The following is an 18142-nucleotide window of genomic DNA, read 5'->3' on the forward strand; positions in this document are numbered from 1 at the left end:
ATAAAAGTCACTGCTGAATCTTCAGTCCAGTATTGAGGGAGAACAGCACAGTCAGAGGTACTAATTTCAGAATGAGATCTTGAACTGGGGCTCTGACTGCTTCCTTAGATAAAGGCAAAAAAAAATCCAGTGCCATAGTTTTGAAGAGCAGATGTTCCAGCCAAAATTTGTCGCCCAGTCAATATTTATCGCTGGTCATTATTGTATAGCTATTTGTGGGAGTTAATAAGCACAATTTATTTGTCGAAATTCCAATGCTACAACAGTACTACCTTCAAAATATTACAAATTTAACTGGACATCCAAGATTCTGAGAGGTGCTTTATAAAAGTAAGTCTTCTTTTCTGCAGGCTATTCAGTTTTACATATGGCTTATTTTTTGGCTTAATAGGATGCACAACCCTGCACAGAGATAGCAGGCAGGAGTTCATCTGACCTGCTCCTAGCACAGAGGTGACCCATAAAATGCCTCAATGATAATTACATCTGTCCTGTAAGCAGGTTACTGAGCATTGATGCAAGAGCTTTGGTGAAGATTCAAAGGACTATGTGTAACTTGAATAAAGCGCAAATTTTCACATGAGATGCGCTCCTGCTACTGGATTGGAGACCGAGAAACAAGGGATGGGGGAGTGAAGGGATATTGCAGGTGGAGGTGGTGGGTGGAGGTAAGTATTAAACTGAGCAAGGAGCCAGCTGATATTTAAGACAGGTTTATTTAATTAAGATATTAAGTGGTAACTCATGCATGTTGGTTTGAGTGGAAAGTGTGCCAAATTTAAATTGACAATGACAGATAGAAGGGAACAAATGCTATGACACAAGATTTTTCTGCCTCTGTGAAGTTTTTCAGTTCTCCACCCCTTAACTCTTTTCTGAAAGAACAGAAACAACTTTGGATTTTCATAGGACAGTATCAAATTTCATTGTTTTATGATCACTGATTTACTTGTAAACTATATTCTGTGGACAAGTGAAGCAGGCAGTTTCAACACAGTAAGATCCCATGAACAGCTAATGCACAGGGAGTATGCTATTGGCAGTGCAATTGAAGCAGCAATGATAGTCAAAACCCCAAGAATTATCCTGATATTCTTGAAGTACTGCTTACAGTTTTGAACAGACAGATGGGGGCCTCAAACTAAAGGCTTACCCAAAAGGTAGCGGCTCAAATGATGTAGCTTTCCCTCGGTATTACGCTAGCTCAAGAGGTCCCAAACAACATTTTGCTCTGCATCACTTCAGAGATTTGCTTTATTCTCCATTCTAATAATAAATGGGGAATAAAAATTGTTTATATTTTGTAACTTTATCACCCTTCTGACTTCACCTTGCATTACTGTGCCCTAGGGTGACTCACTTCCAATAGTAAATCCTAGATCCTAAATTATGTAATCAAACCAGTAGTGGGTATTTAAACTCACAATGTTCCAATTCAGAAGTGAAAGTGTCACAAACCGGCCAAACCGTAACTGGTTAATGATGTGCTGAGTCACACAAACCAGCAAGGTTTGATTTAGCTCCTGTGTACAAAATAGTTGGCTGGTCATACTTGAGGTCATGATAAAAAGAATTAAAGGGTGTTGCTGGGTATGTGTGAGGGAGAATAAGTTACAGATGTATCGGGAAATAACGGGTTCGCTCCTCAATGGATCAAATAGCCTCCTTCTGTGCTATAAGGTAAGGTTACAGATGGCTTCTGCACCCCAGGGCAAGTGAGAGGATTCCCAATTTGAACATCGGGCTGTGACTCCCTGTTGGAAAGTACATACTGGTGCATATCAGTGGAATACATACTGACCACCCATTCCTTTATAGCCAGCCAGCATTTGCTGCAACACCACTCAACAGCCACTGGAGGAGAGTATTAGAACACTGGAGGAGAGCCAGCACTTGTGGAATTCTATCTCAGTTTCTTTAGAAGAGAACAAAACATTGGAAGGTGGACAAATTCCTATAAGTGGACCTTATTACAGAGAGGGTGTGGGAGGGGTGTAGTGAAAGAATAGAGTGAGGGTTTAACGATGTCCAGATTTAATCACCGTTTAATTACAATCGCTTTCTTTATGTGACATACAAGGTGAGTTACTGTAGAAACAGGAATCCCTGTAAGAAATAGGATGATTTTCAGCAACACTCTTCATTTGTCAGGACACACCTCTTAGGCTAATAAAGCAAAGAGCAAGAGAAGCTGCACAGACCTAGAGCGCTGGCTAAAGTAAACCTTCTGATGGAAAGAGCTCATTCTTTCCTATCCTTCTCCCCTCTGTTTCTGCAGCATTTAAATGTCCACGTGTTCTTGATTAAGTCCAGCCACAGGGCGCCGTCCTTTGACAGGCTTGCCAAGTGCTGTAATGGAACACAGAAACTTTTAACTGGGCCTTGCCATCTGCTAACAACGAGTGCACTATCCAATATCACTGTTTAAAAAGAGATGTAGATGGTAATGGTGAGGGCTCTTAAATCTACCATTGGGTGAGTTTCTGAGGCAAACGGCTCAGATAGGTAATGGATCCAATTTTCATTTGGTACTGCAATTAGCTATCTGGGCTGGGGTAGTAGTAATTGGAGAGAGCAAGAAAGGGCAGGGGGCAGTTAACCATGTTTCCAACCCCTCATCCTTATTCAGTCATCCTGCTAAAGTGGTGTTGTGGGGGAGGGGAGGATAGTGGGTCAGGTCAGGGCAAGGCCTTTGGGGAATTGTGTTCCAATGCATCATGTTTGCTTGAATCACATATCCCTGCCTTCTGCATGTAATTCTGTGGAAATCATGTACCAGTTCCAAAGTTGTGCTGAAACTCAAACGTTGCTGCACAACCTGCCACTGGAGCAGGAGGTCTTGTTGAGAACCACTTCTTCAAGTAGAGCAGATCTTCCCTCAAGCAATGGGCAGATGATTTCAGTGGGTACCGTGTCTCTTTGGGAGCTGATGGAGCACCATGCCCTTGGAGGTGGGACGGTCATCGTTCAAACCCCAACCAAAAAAGAGAATTTAACTTAAAATGTCCTTTACACTTCATCCTCCAAGTTAAGGCCTGCTCCTGCATTCAAGGCCTGGGTTGCAATAGCAACAACAATTACGTGTTTCACCCAAGTGCATCATGCACCTAGGACTGTTCTGAGATTTCCTAAAAGGTATAAAGTGCTTACAGAGTTGCAGATCACTGTTAGCAAACATTTTTTCAGAAATAAAATGACCGTAAAGCTTTTAGAAATTTATATTGCTCAGAAGACTTTCAGGTCCTATGATTCATAGTTTTGCAACGCATGGTTGAATTTTCCGTGGACATTTGCCACCCAAGCTCTAACAAGAAAATACAATTTGGATGACTGTGGAATTACACTTCAATCCTTCTGATAGAATAAAATGATCGCTCTCACAAGCTTCCCCACCACCAGACATCAGATATGTGTAAAAACATAGAATGACAATTCAGCCAATATAGCTCAAGAAGCTTTAAGTCAGTGTAGAATTAAACCCAGAATGGTTAATGAGGGTAGACGCAATAGTGCCATGTCCTCCAGAGTTTGAGAAGCGGTACTAGATAGATGCATATCCCAATAAAGACCAACACCAACTTGCATTAAGAAAGAAAGATGCTTGCATCTCATAGCCTCAGGGCATCCCAAAGCACTTAACCTACGACCTCTATCCAATAAAAAACTTTTGTTCACTGTTGTAAAGTGGTAAATGCTGATAACATGATAAGAATTCTCAGGGCTCTATATAAGGTGATTAATGAACAAAATTTGACAGATGATCTTAAGCTTGCTCAAAAAGGCAGGTTTCAATAACGCAGAGAACTTTTGGGAGGAAATTGTAGAGATTAAGAGATCAGCAGCTGAAGGCAGAGCAGCTAGTGGTGGAGTGATTAACACTGGGGAAGTACAGGAGGCCAGAAATGGAGGAGCACAGAGAACCAGAAGCTTGTGGGGCTGGAGGAGAGAAGAAAAAAGGCAGAATATATAAGGGATATCCCCACTTACAGCAGAATGTATTGCAGTTCACAGGATCAGGATCTTCTTTGATACATTTGAGGTGGTTGTCTCTGGGAATCTATTGACCAGTTCCGCAGAGCCATCCCAAAACTATGTTGAAACATTGCAGTCCTGCTACTCAAAAATCAGTTGATGCTGACAAAGCACGTGTATATCTCTTAGGTGGAGCACTGTTATTTCTTCGCAGACCATATGAAAAACCACAACCTTTCCTAGTAACAGTTCCTTTTTTTTGATCTATATTAATGATTTGGAATCAGATTCAGTTTCAGATTAGCTTATTGTTATACACCAGGGTGCAATGAAATTTCTTGCACACATGTAGCTCAGAGTAATCAGTATACATGGTAATAAATACAACAACGAGCACAAAACAGCAGAATGGTGCAAAGATTGTAGTGCAATCTGAAGTAGAGCAAAAAGCAGTAATTTCTAAATTTGCAGATGACTCAAAACTATGTAGTATTGTAAACTGAGAAGAGGATAGTGAAGAATTGCAGCAGGAATATAAACAGGCCTGTGGAAAGGGCAAACGCAGGGCAGATGAAGTTTAATGCACAGAAATGTGAGGTGATGCATTTTGGTAGGAACAATGAGGAAAGGTAACATAGGTTAAAGGATACTGTTCTAAAAGGGGTGCAGGAGCAGAGGCACCTGGGAGGATAGGCTTGCACAATCACTGAAAGTGGCAGGGCAGGTGGAGCAAGTGCTGGATAAGGCAAATCTAGGCTTCATCAAAAGAGGCCTAGAGAATAAAAGCAGGGGAATTGTGCTGAACCTTTTTAAGACATTGGTCCAGCCTCTCAGATCTGGTAAGGCACATTACAGGAAGGATTTGAAAGCATCAGAGAAAGCCCAGAAATATTTGCAAGAATGGTTTCTGGGGTGAGGGACTGCAGCTAAAGGATAGATTAGAGAGGCAAGGGAGGCTGATAGGAGATTTGAAGAGAAGGCTGAGGGGAGATTGTATAAAAATATAGTGGATAGTGGAAGGATGTTCCCATTGGTGGAGAGGTCAAGGACTAGGGGTCATAGTTACAATGTGAAGGGGAAGAGAAACATAAGGAAAAACTATTTTAAGCAGCAAATGGATGGACTCTGGAATGCACTGCCTGCAGATGTGGTGAAGGCAGACTCCACTTACATTAGGATGGAATTGTATGAATAAATGGTCAGGACAAACTTGCAAGGCTACTGAGAAAGAGATGATTAGTGGAAGCAGAGTTGATCTGGTGGAGAGTTGGCGCAGGCAGGATGATCTGAATAGCTTCCTTCTATGCTCTAACCATTCTTTGACTCAATAATTTAATATTTAAGGGAAATCCTGTATCATTCAGATAGGACAGAAGCAGTTAACAGCCAGCTTCATGGATCTCCTGCTGTAACTCCAATGGAATATTCAAGGAAGGAGACCTTTGGTACCTCTGTTGTTTCTGCAAAAAAAGGGGGCGGGGGGGGAACAACCCTTCTTCCTTTTATGAGGCAAATGATGGACTTGGGTTGTATTGGTGTGATACAGGACCAGGGGTGGGAGAATTCCAGGGGCCTAGGCTCAGGGCCTTGATGACAACTCATTTACCAGATGCAACCCACATCGAGAGATAATCAGCCTCTACAAAGCCACATGTGGCCCCAGGAAAAGGCTTTGGCTAACAGGGCCCTTTGGAATCCCCTTCCGCCACTACCCTGCCACCTAGGTCCAAAGAGGGCACCAACTGAACAAATAGTGTTCTTAGATCAGCCTCTGTTTGGCAGCCAACAGCAGAGGGGACAGAGTTAGCATCAGAGTCCCACTGCCCTACTCCAACACCATCTCTACCTATTCCATATTATTATAAGGATCTCAATTTTTATTTGCAATGTTGTTTGCTCCAACTCATGGTTTCTTTCAGTTGGCCATTTAATTGTCCTGGTGATTTATTGCAACACAAAACACTTAGCTTTGTAAGAACTACATTCTGAACAGGGTGGAGTACAAGTGAAGAACTGAGGCACAGGATGTTGGGGCACGAATAGGCAAGACAATTTTATCAATCTTCCAGACTGCAGTATGTTTAATTTCTCTTGCACTGTGTTGTGGTATCAGATTAACTCACTCGAACAGGAGGTCAAGGAAACATCTGTTTATTGAGACAGGCAGATCACGGAAACTGCAAGCTCGATACAGCAATGTTGTAATGATGAACCACATGTCACAGTCCTTAAGTTTCAACAACCATAAACTAACAGTTACCCTTATTTTACTGCATGACACAATGTAACACTGGACATTCTTGTAGTGATGAGGCTTCCTGAAGATGGGATAGAACCAATACCTAAGAAATACCATTTCTCTGACCACCATTTCCACTCCCTCAACTAACTTAATAAAAAAAATAAATATTCATTACGTAACTAGCTGGGATTGGCTTTGAAAACCAATACATGGGAGATGAATTTACTTGAATGTCTTCATTAAAGAGGACATAAATAACTTCACAAAAATGATGTGGAACCAAGAGTCCAATCAAAAGGTTGAATTAAAGAAAATTAATATTAATAAAAAATCCTGTTGGAGAAATTAATAGGACTGGCAGCTGCTAAATCCCCAGGGTTGGTAATCTGCATTCCAGAGTACTAAAACAGCTGGGGAAATAGTGAACGTTTTGGGTTCTTCCAAATTCCATTGAATATGGAATGGCTACTGTAGAACTGGAGGATGAAAAATGTAACTGCACTATTCAAAAAAGGAGAGAGTCAGAAACCAGGGAACTGTAGACCAGTTAGCTTAACATCAGTAGTAGCAAAAATGCTGGATGTGACAACAGTACATTTAGGAAGTATCAACAGGATTAGACAAAGTCAACAGGATTTATGAAAGGAAAATACACTTTGATGAACTTACTGGTGTTTTTTGAGGATGTAACTGGTAGAATAGATAAGGCTGAACCAGTGGATGTGGTATATTTGGTTTTTCATAGAATCTTTGTTAAAGTCCTACATAATGAGGTTAATGTGAAAAATTCAAGCATATGGGATTGGTGGTAATATTCTGTCATGGATGGAAAATTAGTGACATACAAGGAACAGATAGTGGGATTAAATTGGTCTTTATCAGGGTGGCAGGTGTTAACCAGTGGGGTGTTTGGGCCCCAGCTGTTCACAACAAATATCAATTATTTCAGTGAGGAACCAAATGTAAAATTTCAAATTTTGCGGATGACACAAAACTGGTTGGGATTGTGAGTTGTGAGAATTATACAAAGAGGTTTCAAAACAATTTGGAAAGATTGAATGAGTGGACGAAATACATGGCAGATGAAGTATAACGTGATCAATGTGAAATTATCCAGTTTGGTAGATAAAACAGAAAAGCAAAATATTATTTAAGTGGTGAGTGACTGGGAAATCTGAGTGTCCTTGTACTTTTATCACTGAACGCAAATATGCACGTGCAGCAAGAGGTTTTGAGTACCGGAGCAAGGATGTCCAATTACAGTTACACAGGCCCATGGTCCTACCACATCTGGAATGATGGGTGCAGTCTGAATACCTTAATAAAAGATACACTTGCCACAGAGGGAGTCCAACAAAGGTTCTCCAGACTGATTCTTGGTTTAGCAATTCTGTCATATGAGGGGAGGCAGGGTTGACTTGGCTTGTAGTCACAGGAGTTTAGAATAATGAGAGGAGATCTCTTTAAAATGAAAAAGCTTCTGACAGGTTTTGGCAGTGGGTGGAGGGAGGATTTCCCCTTGGCTGGTGGGGGGAGGGCGGAGTCTAGGATCAAGGATCACAGTGTCAGGAACACATTTAGATGAGAAGAATTTCTTCACTCTAAAGGTGTGAACCTGTGGAATTCTGTACCACAGAAGTATGTGGAGGTCACGTACCTGAATATATTTAAGAAGAAGGATTTCTAGACACAAAAGACAACAAGGAGTATTTGTGGAGTCCAGAAATATGGTACTGAGATCAGTGGTGGAGCCACAGATTTCAAGGAGGGAACTAAATGTAATACTTCTAAGTTTGCTGATTGGATACTGAGAAGTTTTGAGGCAATTAGGCAAGTAGAATGAACGAGTGAGCAAATCCATGGCCAATGCAACATAACTTGGATAAATGTGAATTAGCCATCATCATATTGAATAGAGGAGCAGGCTCTAAGGACTGAATGGTCTTCTCTCCCCCAATTTTTTCACGTTTCTATTTAATGGCTGGACGTTGACAAAAGTTCTAAGAATAACACTCATGATAGCCAACATGAAGATCGACTGTTGATCCCTGGCAGATGCACATCCAGCTGAAATGCAGAACTGCGCAGACCCAACACATTCAAAGACACTCTTTTGAATCCCTAAGTACAATCCCTGTCAATCATTTCTATTACAATGTCTAATGGTTAGGTGGCTTTTCATTGAATCTCAAGGACGTGTTACAGAATGAATGAAATATCTCAGTGTACAAGTCAAAACATTCATTCACCTTTTAACCTATAAGTAAGGATGTTGCTTATACTGTGGGTTTTACAATAATCACTTGCTATTGCTTTGAGCACTCTAAACATGGTTAATAAACAACATGTCACATCTCACCTTGCACAGTAGGAAATCCAAAATCCTATTTGTGTAATCTTCTTATTTGTATTCAGAGTGAATTAATGATAAAAAAAAGGTCAAAAGATTTACAAAATGCAACCTTTTTAATTATAGCTTCCAACATTCCTGATTCAAGGATAATACAGATAGGCTTAACATTTCTTTGCAAAATAATTTTGCTTGGGTTTGCAGGACTTATTTCTCAATAATTTGGCTTTCTGTAATAAAATCAGCAATTATTTGCTATTTATGTTTTACTTTTTCCCTGCTTCCTTTTCCGAATGTGACAGCCCATTTCTGCCAGCTGTGGGAATTCACTTAACTCGATAGAAGGTGGGTATGTGGGCTTCCTGGGCAATATTACTCTGTAGCAAAATTGGAGGATTTGACAAGAACATTTTTGCCTGAGAGACTCTGCCTTGGGTGCCTGCTGTCTGCTCTTTCTAAAGCATCATTGGCAAGGAGCAGGGATCAGGCTTTTACTGAGCCCTCACCCTTGGGAGGCTGTGGTAAGACAAGTGATCAGCCTTACTTGGTGCACCAGTGAATTACAGTGATATGTCTTTTCTCAGGACTTGGAGCTGAAACCCACTCTTGGCTTACTGACCTTTCAGGAGTGTTCTGAAGATTCCAGAAATGAAAGATTATTCTCCCGGCCATTGCTTTAAGCAACAGAGGGGAAAACCCATGAGGACATTAAATTTATTTTTCATTTTTATGGAAAAATTTAAATTATACAAAGAGGTTCTTTGAATTACAAAATAGCGCAGAGGCAGGCTGTTTAGCCCACTGTGTGTACTGGCTCTTTCAAGGCTCAATTTAATAACTCCCTTCTGCTCTTTCCCTGCAATTTAAATTCCCTCAAGTCGAATGGCACAGATGCAATTGCTTTACCGGCAGTCAAAGCAGAGGCTCCATCGGTCATTTGGCCGCCTCCTAGTGTGTAACCATTCTATAAATATCCAGTTCCCTTTAGAAGATTGCTGTTACATCTTTTTGTATCACCCTAGTTAATTGTTCTGAAAAAAGTTTATCACCGTGCTGCTTCTGGTATATTTTCCACACTGTGCCCTCAGGTTATCGCCTGTTCAGCCACTGGAACAACCTCTCTTTATTTAAAATCAATGAAAGATTTAGATAAAATTGACTATCAAGTGTCCTCTTAGCCCTCTCTGTTCCAAGGAGAATAGTTCCAGCTTCCCAGGTCTTGCCATCCACACTGTTCATTTTGAAACCATTGTAGTGAACCTCCTCTATATCCTCTCTGAAGAATTAACATCCTTTCCATTGTGGTGTCTGGAATGGGACACAATACTCCAAGCTGGGGCTGAAATAATATGTTATAGGGTTCAGCATAACTTCCTGTCCTTTGTACCCTGAGCATCTATCTATTTATAAAGTCCAGGATCCCTTCTGCTTTATTAAGTGCTTTGGTAACCTGCCCTGCCACTCTCTGAAGATGTGTGCACAAACTCCTTGAGGTATTTCTATTCTCACACCGGATAGTAAAACAGATAGTTAAGAATTATCCAACTGGATAACATAGAGACCATCCACCTTCCGATTTGATGCATGGGAAGACAGCGTTGGGTGATGGATGTGCAGGCCTGGGCTCAGGGTGGTCAGAGGTCATGTGATGAAACATCAGCACATGTCCAAGTAGAGTTGGCAATCCCATGCGAGGCAATAGTGACAATCAGAATCGCGGATGTAGCCCTTCACCTGCATATTTTGCAGAAGTGATTTAACGTCTTCTGTCCTGTTTCTTCAATTCACATTTATCTGTAGCAATGTTATCAGCAGACAAACAGAAACTAACCAACATTGCAGATCACCTGTCCATTATCAAATTGCTGTTTCTGGGAGCTTGCTGTGCACAAATTGGGTGCCATATTTTGTAAAGAGACAACATTTCAAAATTGCTTCCCAGGCTTTAAACCTAGTTATGATAAAACACGATTTAAATCATGTCTTGTTTGTGCCTGCTCATGCCCTACTGAATTCAGATCCTCGTATAAAAATCCCACCTGCCTACCTTGCCCCCCCTCCTGGATTCACCTATCACCCGCCAGCTCTTGCTCCACCACCTGCCCCCACCCTTTTATACTGGCTACCTCCCTCTTTCTTTCCAGTCCTGAAGGGACTCAACCCAAAATGTCAACTGTCCATTTCCCTCCATAGATGCTGCCTGACCCGGAGTTCCCCCAATATTTTGTCTGTTGCTCCAGATTTCCAGCATCTGCAGTCTCTTTTGTGTCTCCATTTAAATGCATGTCTTCCCTTTTTTTTAAATTATTTATGTCATGTTAATTGGATAGTTTACCAGCAGTTAAACAATAGGAATGCTAGTATTTGTTTTTGGTGAATCTTTATGTTGGAAAATGGAGAAGAGCCATGGTCTGTACTGGAAAGCTCAGATTTGGCACTGCCAGGGGTGGTGAGAAGGGTAATATCTATCTGCAACAATATTTAAATTGAATAGAACCTTTTGAAAAGAGGATACGTTTTGGCATTCTTCTATCAGATCCTGATTGAATTAAATCCATTGAATGATGGCATTCATAACCATAAACAAGTTGCTACTAATTTGGAACAAGCTTAATGCTAAATCGGCACTAATTATTCGTGAGAATGGCTGAGATCCATGAGAATGCATCAGAGCATTTTTGTCAGAAGCACAGGGCTGAGGCAGCAATTGAGGTGATCTAATGTGAATCAAAACAGTATCGTACATAAATTTAAATATAACATTTCCTCTGGTCGTTATATGTCTAACACAGCAAATCAATTTTTTTATGTTCACCATTAATAAGAAAATCATTTAAAATATTTTAAAATCAACATTTTTTTTATCAACTTGAAAAAATTGGTAAAAAAAAATTCCCTGTCATGTTTACAAAGTCGTTAAGGCACAGTGACCAGAGCAAATCTCATTGGTGTGCTTATAATGTCGTTAAGATGCATAACAATCAGAGCAAATCTCCCTGTCACATTTACAATGTCACCAAGTAAACCTCTCCAGTATGTTTACAATGCCATTAAACAGTAACTAGAGAAATTCTTCCTGGCAAGTTTACAGTATCACTAACATACAACAACTAGAGCAAATTTTCTTGTCCTGTTTATCATGCCATTAATACACTGACTAAAAAAAATCATCCTAGTTTGTTCATGATGTCACTCCGGCGATGTATGTGTGAAACTTGCACATTCCCTCTATGACATTTTGGAGTTCCTCCCACATCACACAGCCCCTATTCTTGCACAACTCTTGTAGGTGGGTGCTGGAAGATTCAGGGGAAATTAATGGGCATATGAGAGAGAATAGATTACTGGGAAATGGGATTGATCCGAGAGCCGGCATAGACTCGATGGGCCGATTGGGCCCCTTCTAAGTCATGGGAAATGTGAATATGAAAAAGGATACGGTGACAGGAGTAAATGTTTCTAGCACATTTACAGTGCAATGAAGACATTGTGACTGCAGCAAATCTTCGTTGCATGTTTATAATGTCATTAAGATACAAAACAATTAGGGGAAGTTTTCCCAAAAGGTCAAAGTTCTGGTTATTGTCACATGCACAAGTACACGTATGCGCAGGTGCGATGAAAAACTGACTTGCAGCAACATCACAGGCACAAAGCAATAGATTTACCACGTAACTAACAGTGCAAATTTCTTGTCAGGCTTACGCGTCATTAATGCACAGCGACCACGCCAAAACTTCCCGCTATATTTATGATGCTACTTATACATAGTGAGCAAAGCAAATCTTTCTAGTGTGTTTACGATATCACTAAAACACAGCAACCAGTGCAAATCTTTCCCTCGGGTTTACTATGTCATTAATATGTGATGAGCAGAGCAAACTTTCCTGGTGTCACTAAGAAACAGTGGACAGAACAAATCTTTCCAGCATGTTTACGGTGCCACTAAGATACACGGCAATGACAGCAATCTTCTTGAGACATTTACTGTGTAACTTGGGCATAGTGACCACAGCAAATATCCCTGGAGTGATAACAATGCCACTAATGCACAATGGCCAGAGTAAATATTCTTGTCATGATTACAATGTCACTAAGTCGCAACAACCAGAGCAAAGCTTTCTATCAGGTTTATGATGTTTTTAAAATGCTGTGACCAGGGCAAATCTTGCCATGGGTAACCGAGTTAAGCCTATTCTTATCTCTTTACCTTGACAAGCATAAAAATAAATAAAACATAATCCACAACCTCCAATGGGTTAAAGGGAAACTCCTCAGAGAAATTTAATGAAATCAGATGTCTTGGCTAACTGTCAGAAGCAAACTATTAGTGGCTAACTGCATTCACATAGCAAAAACAGACAACACACTCTAAGTAGGCAATGAAACAGAGTTCAGAAAAGAGTCAATGAACATTAAAGATACTCTCAAAAGCAGAAAGGGACCTCGTGAAGGCAGCCAAGGCATTTAGCAGATCTCAGGAAGTGATTCAATACAATAGCCAGAAGGGGAGTGCTGTTGTTCAATGGGGATGTTGCAGAAGTATGAAGGTCTGAGTGACACAGAAGAGTGTTTCTTTTTTCTTCGTAACAGTACATCTACCATCCTTCACTGCATTTCCAAATGAGAGAAAACCTTTAACAGGAGCCAACATGAGTTTGAAGAAACTGAGTAAGTCATAACTGTTTATTTTACTATGAAGCTGAGAAAGGCAAAATTGTGCAGATAAATGTCTCGAGCTCTAGTGTAATAGCTAACTGTCAGAGAGTTTAAAGGGAAAGATATTTTAACGTAAGTTGAGTGTGGCCCTTGTTCCTTCGTTTATTCTTCAAACTGATTTTTGAGACTTTTGCTTACTGTGTGTGTGTCTATATGTCTGTGTCTGTGAGTGAGGAGAGAGTTGTAATGTTGATATTGGGGTGTGAATAAGGGAACCGTGTATATTTGCGTTTTTGAGAAGCAATGAAGTGTGTGAGAATGGGGTATGTTAATAATATTTATACGCAAGAGAGAGTAGTTGTATCCCTGTGTGAGGAAGAGAGATAAGTGTGTAAGAATACGGTGTACAAGGGCTATGTATATGAGAGTGAGTACTTTGTGTGTTTGTGAGAGTTAGAATGATGGGTATGTGGGGATGGGGGTGGCAGCAGTATTTTAGGAGTGGTCCGTTTTTGTAAATGTGCTGTTTGAAAAACAATTCATTACATCACTGAACAGTCTATTTGGCAACAGTCTGCCTAAAGAGAGAACTCAGCTCCCATCTCTCTCAAGTATTATTGTCAGATGAATCAGCTTTGACATTACGAAGTAGAATTTAAAGATAACTTTAAAATGGCATATATTTTGTGGTTTAAATAGTAATTGAAAACTTCTGGGCTTCACAGCATAATTTGGTATTATTAGTTGTGAATACAGCGTACTGATGCCCTTGTGTTGAGGCTTTTTACAGGGATTGAAGTGTAGTTTTAAAAATGTAACAGTAATAACTGAATATTGTATCAGAAAAGACCTCTAAGATATTAACTACCTGCTTCACCCTCACTGCAAGTGGCAGAGGGGGTTATGATCATATTACGTACTTTCGGCCATAGTTGAATGCCTTCTTTAAATTAACCAATTCCTCCTCCTTGGGCTAGCACTGTTGTGTAGACCAGGCCTTTAAATTCTCCACAATTGCACTTTCATCACTGGGAAGCATCTTGAAGAAAAGGATGGGCAGCACACTAGCACAGAAGTTAATGTTGCTATTTCAAGCTCCAGAGATCCCAGTTCAATTCCTGACCTATGGTGCTGTCTGTGTGGAGTTTAGCTGTTCTCTCCATGACTGAGTGTTCTGGTTTCTTCCCATATATCAAACATGTGCTGGTAAGTTAATTGGCTTCTGTAAATTATCCCCTAGTGTAGCTAAGTGGCTAATGAACCATAGGGGCATTGATGTATAAATGAGAGAAAATGAGTTGTAGGGTTATAGGAGATGGGGAGAGGGACATATGGAATTGCTCTGATAAGAGCTGGCAGGGGCCTGGTGAGGTGAATAGTCTCCTTCTGTTTCATTATAAGTTAGATAAAAGCAGGAGCCTTCCAAGTAATGATCCTATACTGATTTTATTCTTCCCATATTCCCCTCAGCTCCACCTAGGATGTAGTCCAAGGTGGCAATAACACAAACCTGCATTTATACAAAGCCTTTAATGTAGCAAAATGCCCAATGCCATTGACAGGCAACAATAAAATTCCCTTGTTCCACCCAGGTCCCTCCCCCACATTCTCTGCTATAAATACTAACTAGTTTCTGCCTTTAGTTCTAATGAAGGATCCTGGACCTGAATCATTAACTGTTTTTCTCTCTCCACCGATGCTGCCTAACTTGCTGAGTGTTTCTAGCATTTTCTGGTATTCTTTCAGGTTTCCAGTATTCTATTTATTTTCAACCATAGGTCTTGGGAGACGGGTGACTGCTTGAAAAAAATTGAACTGTTTTTGTTAGAATACATAACTACATATAGAACTATATATTAGAACATATGGAACAGTACAGCACAGGAACAGGCCTTCGGCCCATGCTGCCTGTGTTGAACATGATGCCAAATTAAACTAAATCTCTTCTGCCTGCACATGATGCATGTCCCTCCATACCCTACATATTCATGTGCCTATCTAAAAGACCCTTAAAGGCCACTATCGTATCTGCATTATTATTGGATGATGATGATAAGATATATTAGTCACATGTACATCAAAACGCACAGTGATATGCATCTTTTTGCGTAGTGTTCTTAATGGAGATGTTTGAAATAATAAAGCTATGGGGCCAGGGGTTTAATTAACTTCTTACTGGTACAATTGTATACACCTCTTATTGATACAGTTGCATCGCAAATATAGCTTTGACCACTTTCTTAAAGGCTCATAACCTCTGCATGGCACGTAGGTATAAGCAGAATGTTTCCAGCAACTGAGACATACATTATAAGGAGCACAGATTTAAAATAAATATACAAGAGGTTCAGGACCGAGAACAAAAGAGAATATTCTATGCATCAGGTAGAAATAGTGAAATCCACTGCCAGAGAGTGCTATTGAACAGAAACCATGTTGAAACAAGTTGTCATAAAGATTGTCAAATAAAAAGAGAATAAATGGGAACAGGAATAGCATTTAAGAGGGTGGAGTATAAAATCCTAGCATGGCCTGTTTCTGAGCTGTCATTTCTATGTAATATTAATCCAAGGGCAGCAGAGTGGTGCAGCTAGGGTGGCACAGTGACACATCTAGTAGAGCTGCTGCCTAGTAGTTCTAGTGACCCAAGTTCAATCCAAGTTGTGTGGTGTTTGCACATTCTGCCTGTGACAGTCGGAGTTTCCTCCAGGTGCCCCTGTTTTCCTCTCACATCCCAAGACATGCAGGTTGGTAGGGTAATCAGCCAACATAAATTATTCCAAGGGTTTAGGTAAGTAGTACAATCTGGGGAAAATTGATGGGAACATGGGGAGAATAAAAACTTGATTAGTGTAGGATTAGTGTAAATGGGTGCTTAATGTTTGATGCAGACTCAGTGGGCTGAAATGCCTACATCTGTGCCATATGAACAGATTGGATTCCTTCTGCAACTACTGTAGAAGGAATCCAATCTGGACCTTTTACTAATATACCAAACAACCAATATAGTATTACCTGACTCACTGGCATAGCAAGTAAACTCTGGATCACATTACGTATGCCATATACCCCAACTTTCCTTTATTGTACCTGATCACCATGCTTGTAATTATGGGGCAGAAATTTAAATAGCCTAGGCCTGATTTCTGCAGTGATAGTTGGGTTTCCATTTTACCTTCCCATCCATGGCCCACCTGGAGTTTTAAACTACATCTCCATGGACAAAGTGATATGCTATCAACTTCACCTTGCCTCTGTGATTATTTAATTCCAAAGCCAAAGCTAAGGTTGAAAATAGATGCTTGGACCTAACTAGCCGCAAACAGAAATAGTTGCTGTACCCTGAAATAGGAGCTTTGAAAATATATGATTTGGATCCATAGAGAGATGCAGCATGGCAACAGGCCCTTCAACCCAACGAGTCTGCACAGGCCATCAACACCCGTTTACGCTAATCCTATATTAATCCCATTCTCTCTACAATTCTGCTTGGTCCTACAGAATGGTGAATGCATCAACAATTTTCCATACTGTAGAACATACCTAATTCTAAAAAATAAAATTCTGAAGCTGCCCTAGTGCATGGCTGATTATAGGATGTTGACTTAGGATCTACAGATCTATTTCCATCCACTCTCAGCTGGACCTGCCTTGCAGCAGAAAGAGACCACAGGTAGTGGAGAAAATCAATACAAAGCCTGCAGCATCTGGGACAGAATGCCAATACTACACCAACCTATTGCAAATTTTATTGGCAACCTATGCAATATAGATTGCTTGGTCTTTTGGTGGTTTCCAGTTGGATTATCAGCTGTTCATTGAACTGCTGGACAAATGTTCGGGTCTAATAATCATTGGGCAAAAACTGTGATAATCAGTTTTATTCTTTTTCACTGTCCAATTCACCATTATCTCTTTCTAGGTTTAACCAGCCAGTGGAACATTAGTAACTAGGCCATTCAGACCATTGAATATTTCTCATTGACCACTAAATTTGACCATGGCTGATCTACTTGCCTTTTCTCCCATAATCCACTTACTCAACAAAAATCTAGCGTAATAAATAACAGTAAAAGTAGGCCATAAGGGCCTCCAAGCCTATTCCACTATTATGGCTAACCCGTTTCAGATTACTCCATTTGTCCCCACTGCCCATGTCCTTTTGGTCTGATTACTTTAAGAGTCCAAATCTATTGACCTCAGCCTTCTGAAATGGGCATCAGCATCCTGCTGGGGTAGAGAGTTCAAAGACCACTTGAACTGAGAAATTTCTCTTTATCTCTGCTGCAAATGGCTATCCATTTATCCTGAGATTGTAAACCCTGATTTAAAAGCTATCATGAAGACATCAGGAGCTGGAGTAGGCCAATTGGCACCTTGAGTCTGCTCTACCATTCAATAAGATCACGGCTGATCCGATCTTGGCCTCATGACCCTCTGAGAGAAGAAATTCTTATCTCCACCTGGAAGTGGTGACACACTTCTCTGAAACTGTGCCCCTTGGTTCCAGATAATCCCATTAAGGGAAATTCGCTTCAGAATTTTATGTTACAATAGAATCACCTCTCATTCTCCAATACTCCAATGAATAAAGGCCTTCATCTTTTCATACATCACCCATTCATCTCATGAATTGACCTAGTGAATCTTCTGCTCGACTACCTATTTATCCTGACTTTCTGTTAGCCAATCCCCTACCCATACCATTATTTTACTCCTTACATCCATAACCTTTTGAGAAATCTCATCAAATAATGATACAGAAGGCTATTCAGCCCAGTGGGAGCATTCTAACTCCCAGCAAAACAATCCCATTAGTCCCTTTCCCCTTCTCCTTACTTTCTTTCATTTTCTCCTACACTCATGCCCATCAACTACCCTTTGTTTCTTCTTTGGCCATTAACCGCACTAAGAGGTAA

At 40.5% G+C, this 18142-nt stretch overlaps 1 protein-coding gene across 1 annotated transcript in view; it reads left to right on the plus strand.

The window, feature by feature from the left end:
* The first annotated feature begins 13090 nt into the window (after positions 1 to 13090).
* The window catches only part of sh2d3ca (SH2 domain containing 3Ca), a 111031-nt gene continuing 105979 nt past the window's right edge, over positions 13091 to 18142 (plus strand). Inside the window, exon 1 of the mRNA XM_052037197.1 lies at positions 13091 to 13235. Within this exon, the coding sequence (XP_051893157.1) occupies positions 13217 to 13235 (19 nt within the window). The 5' untranslated portion in view covers positions 13091 to 13216. The remainder of the gene's footprint in view (positions 13236 to 18142) is intronic.

Source organism: Pristis pectinata, chromosome 23 (genome assembly GCF_009764475.1).
Source record: "Pristis pectinata isolate sPriPec2 chromosome 23, sPriPec2.1.pri, whole genome shotgun sequence".
Classification (NCBI taxonomy): domain Eukaryota; kingdom Metazoa; phylum Chordata; class Chondrichthyes; order Rhinopristiformes; family Pristidae; genus Pristis; species Pristis pectinata.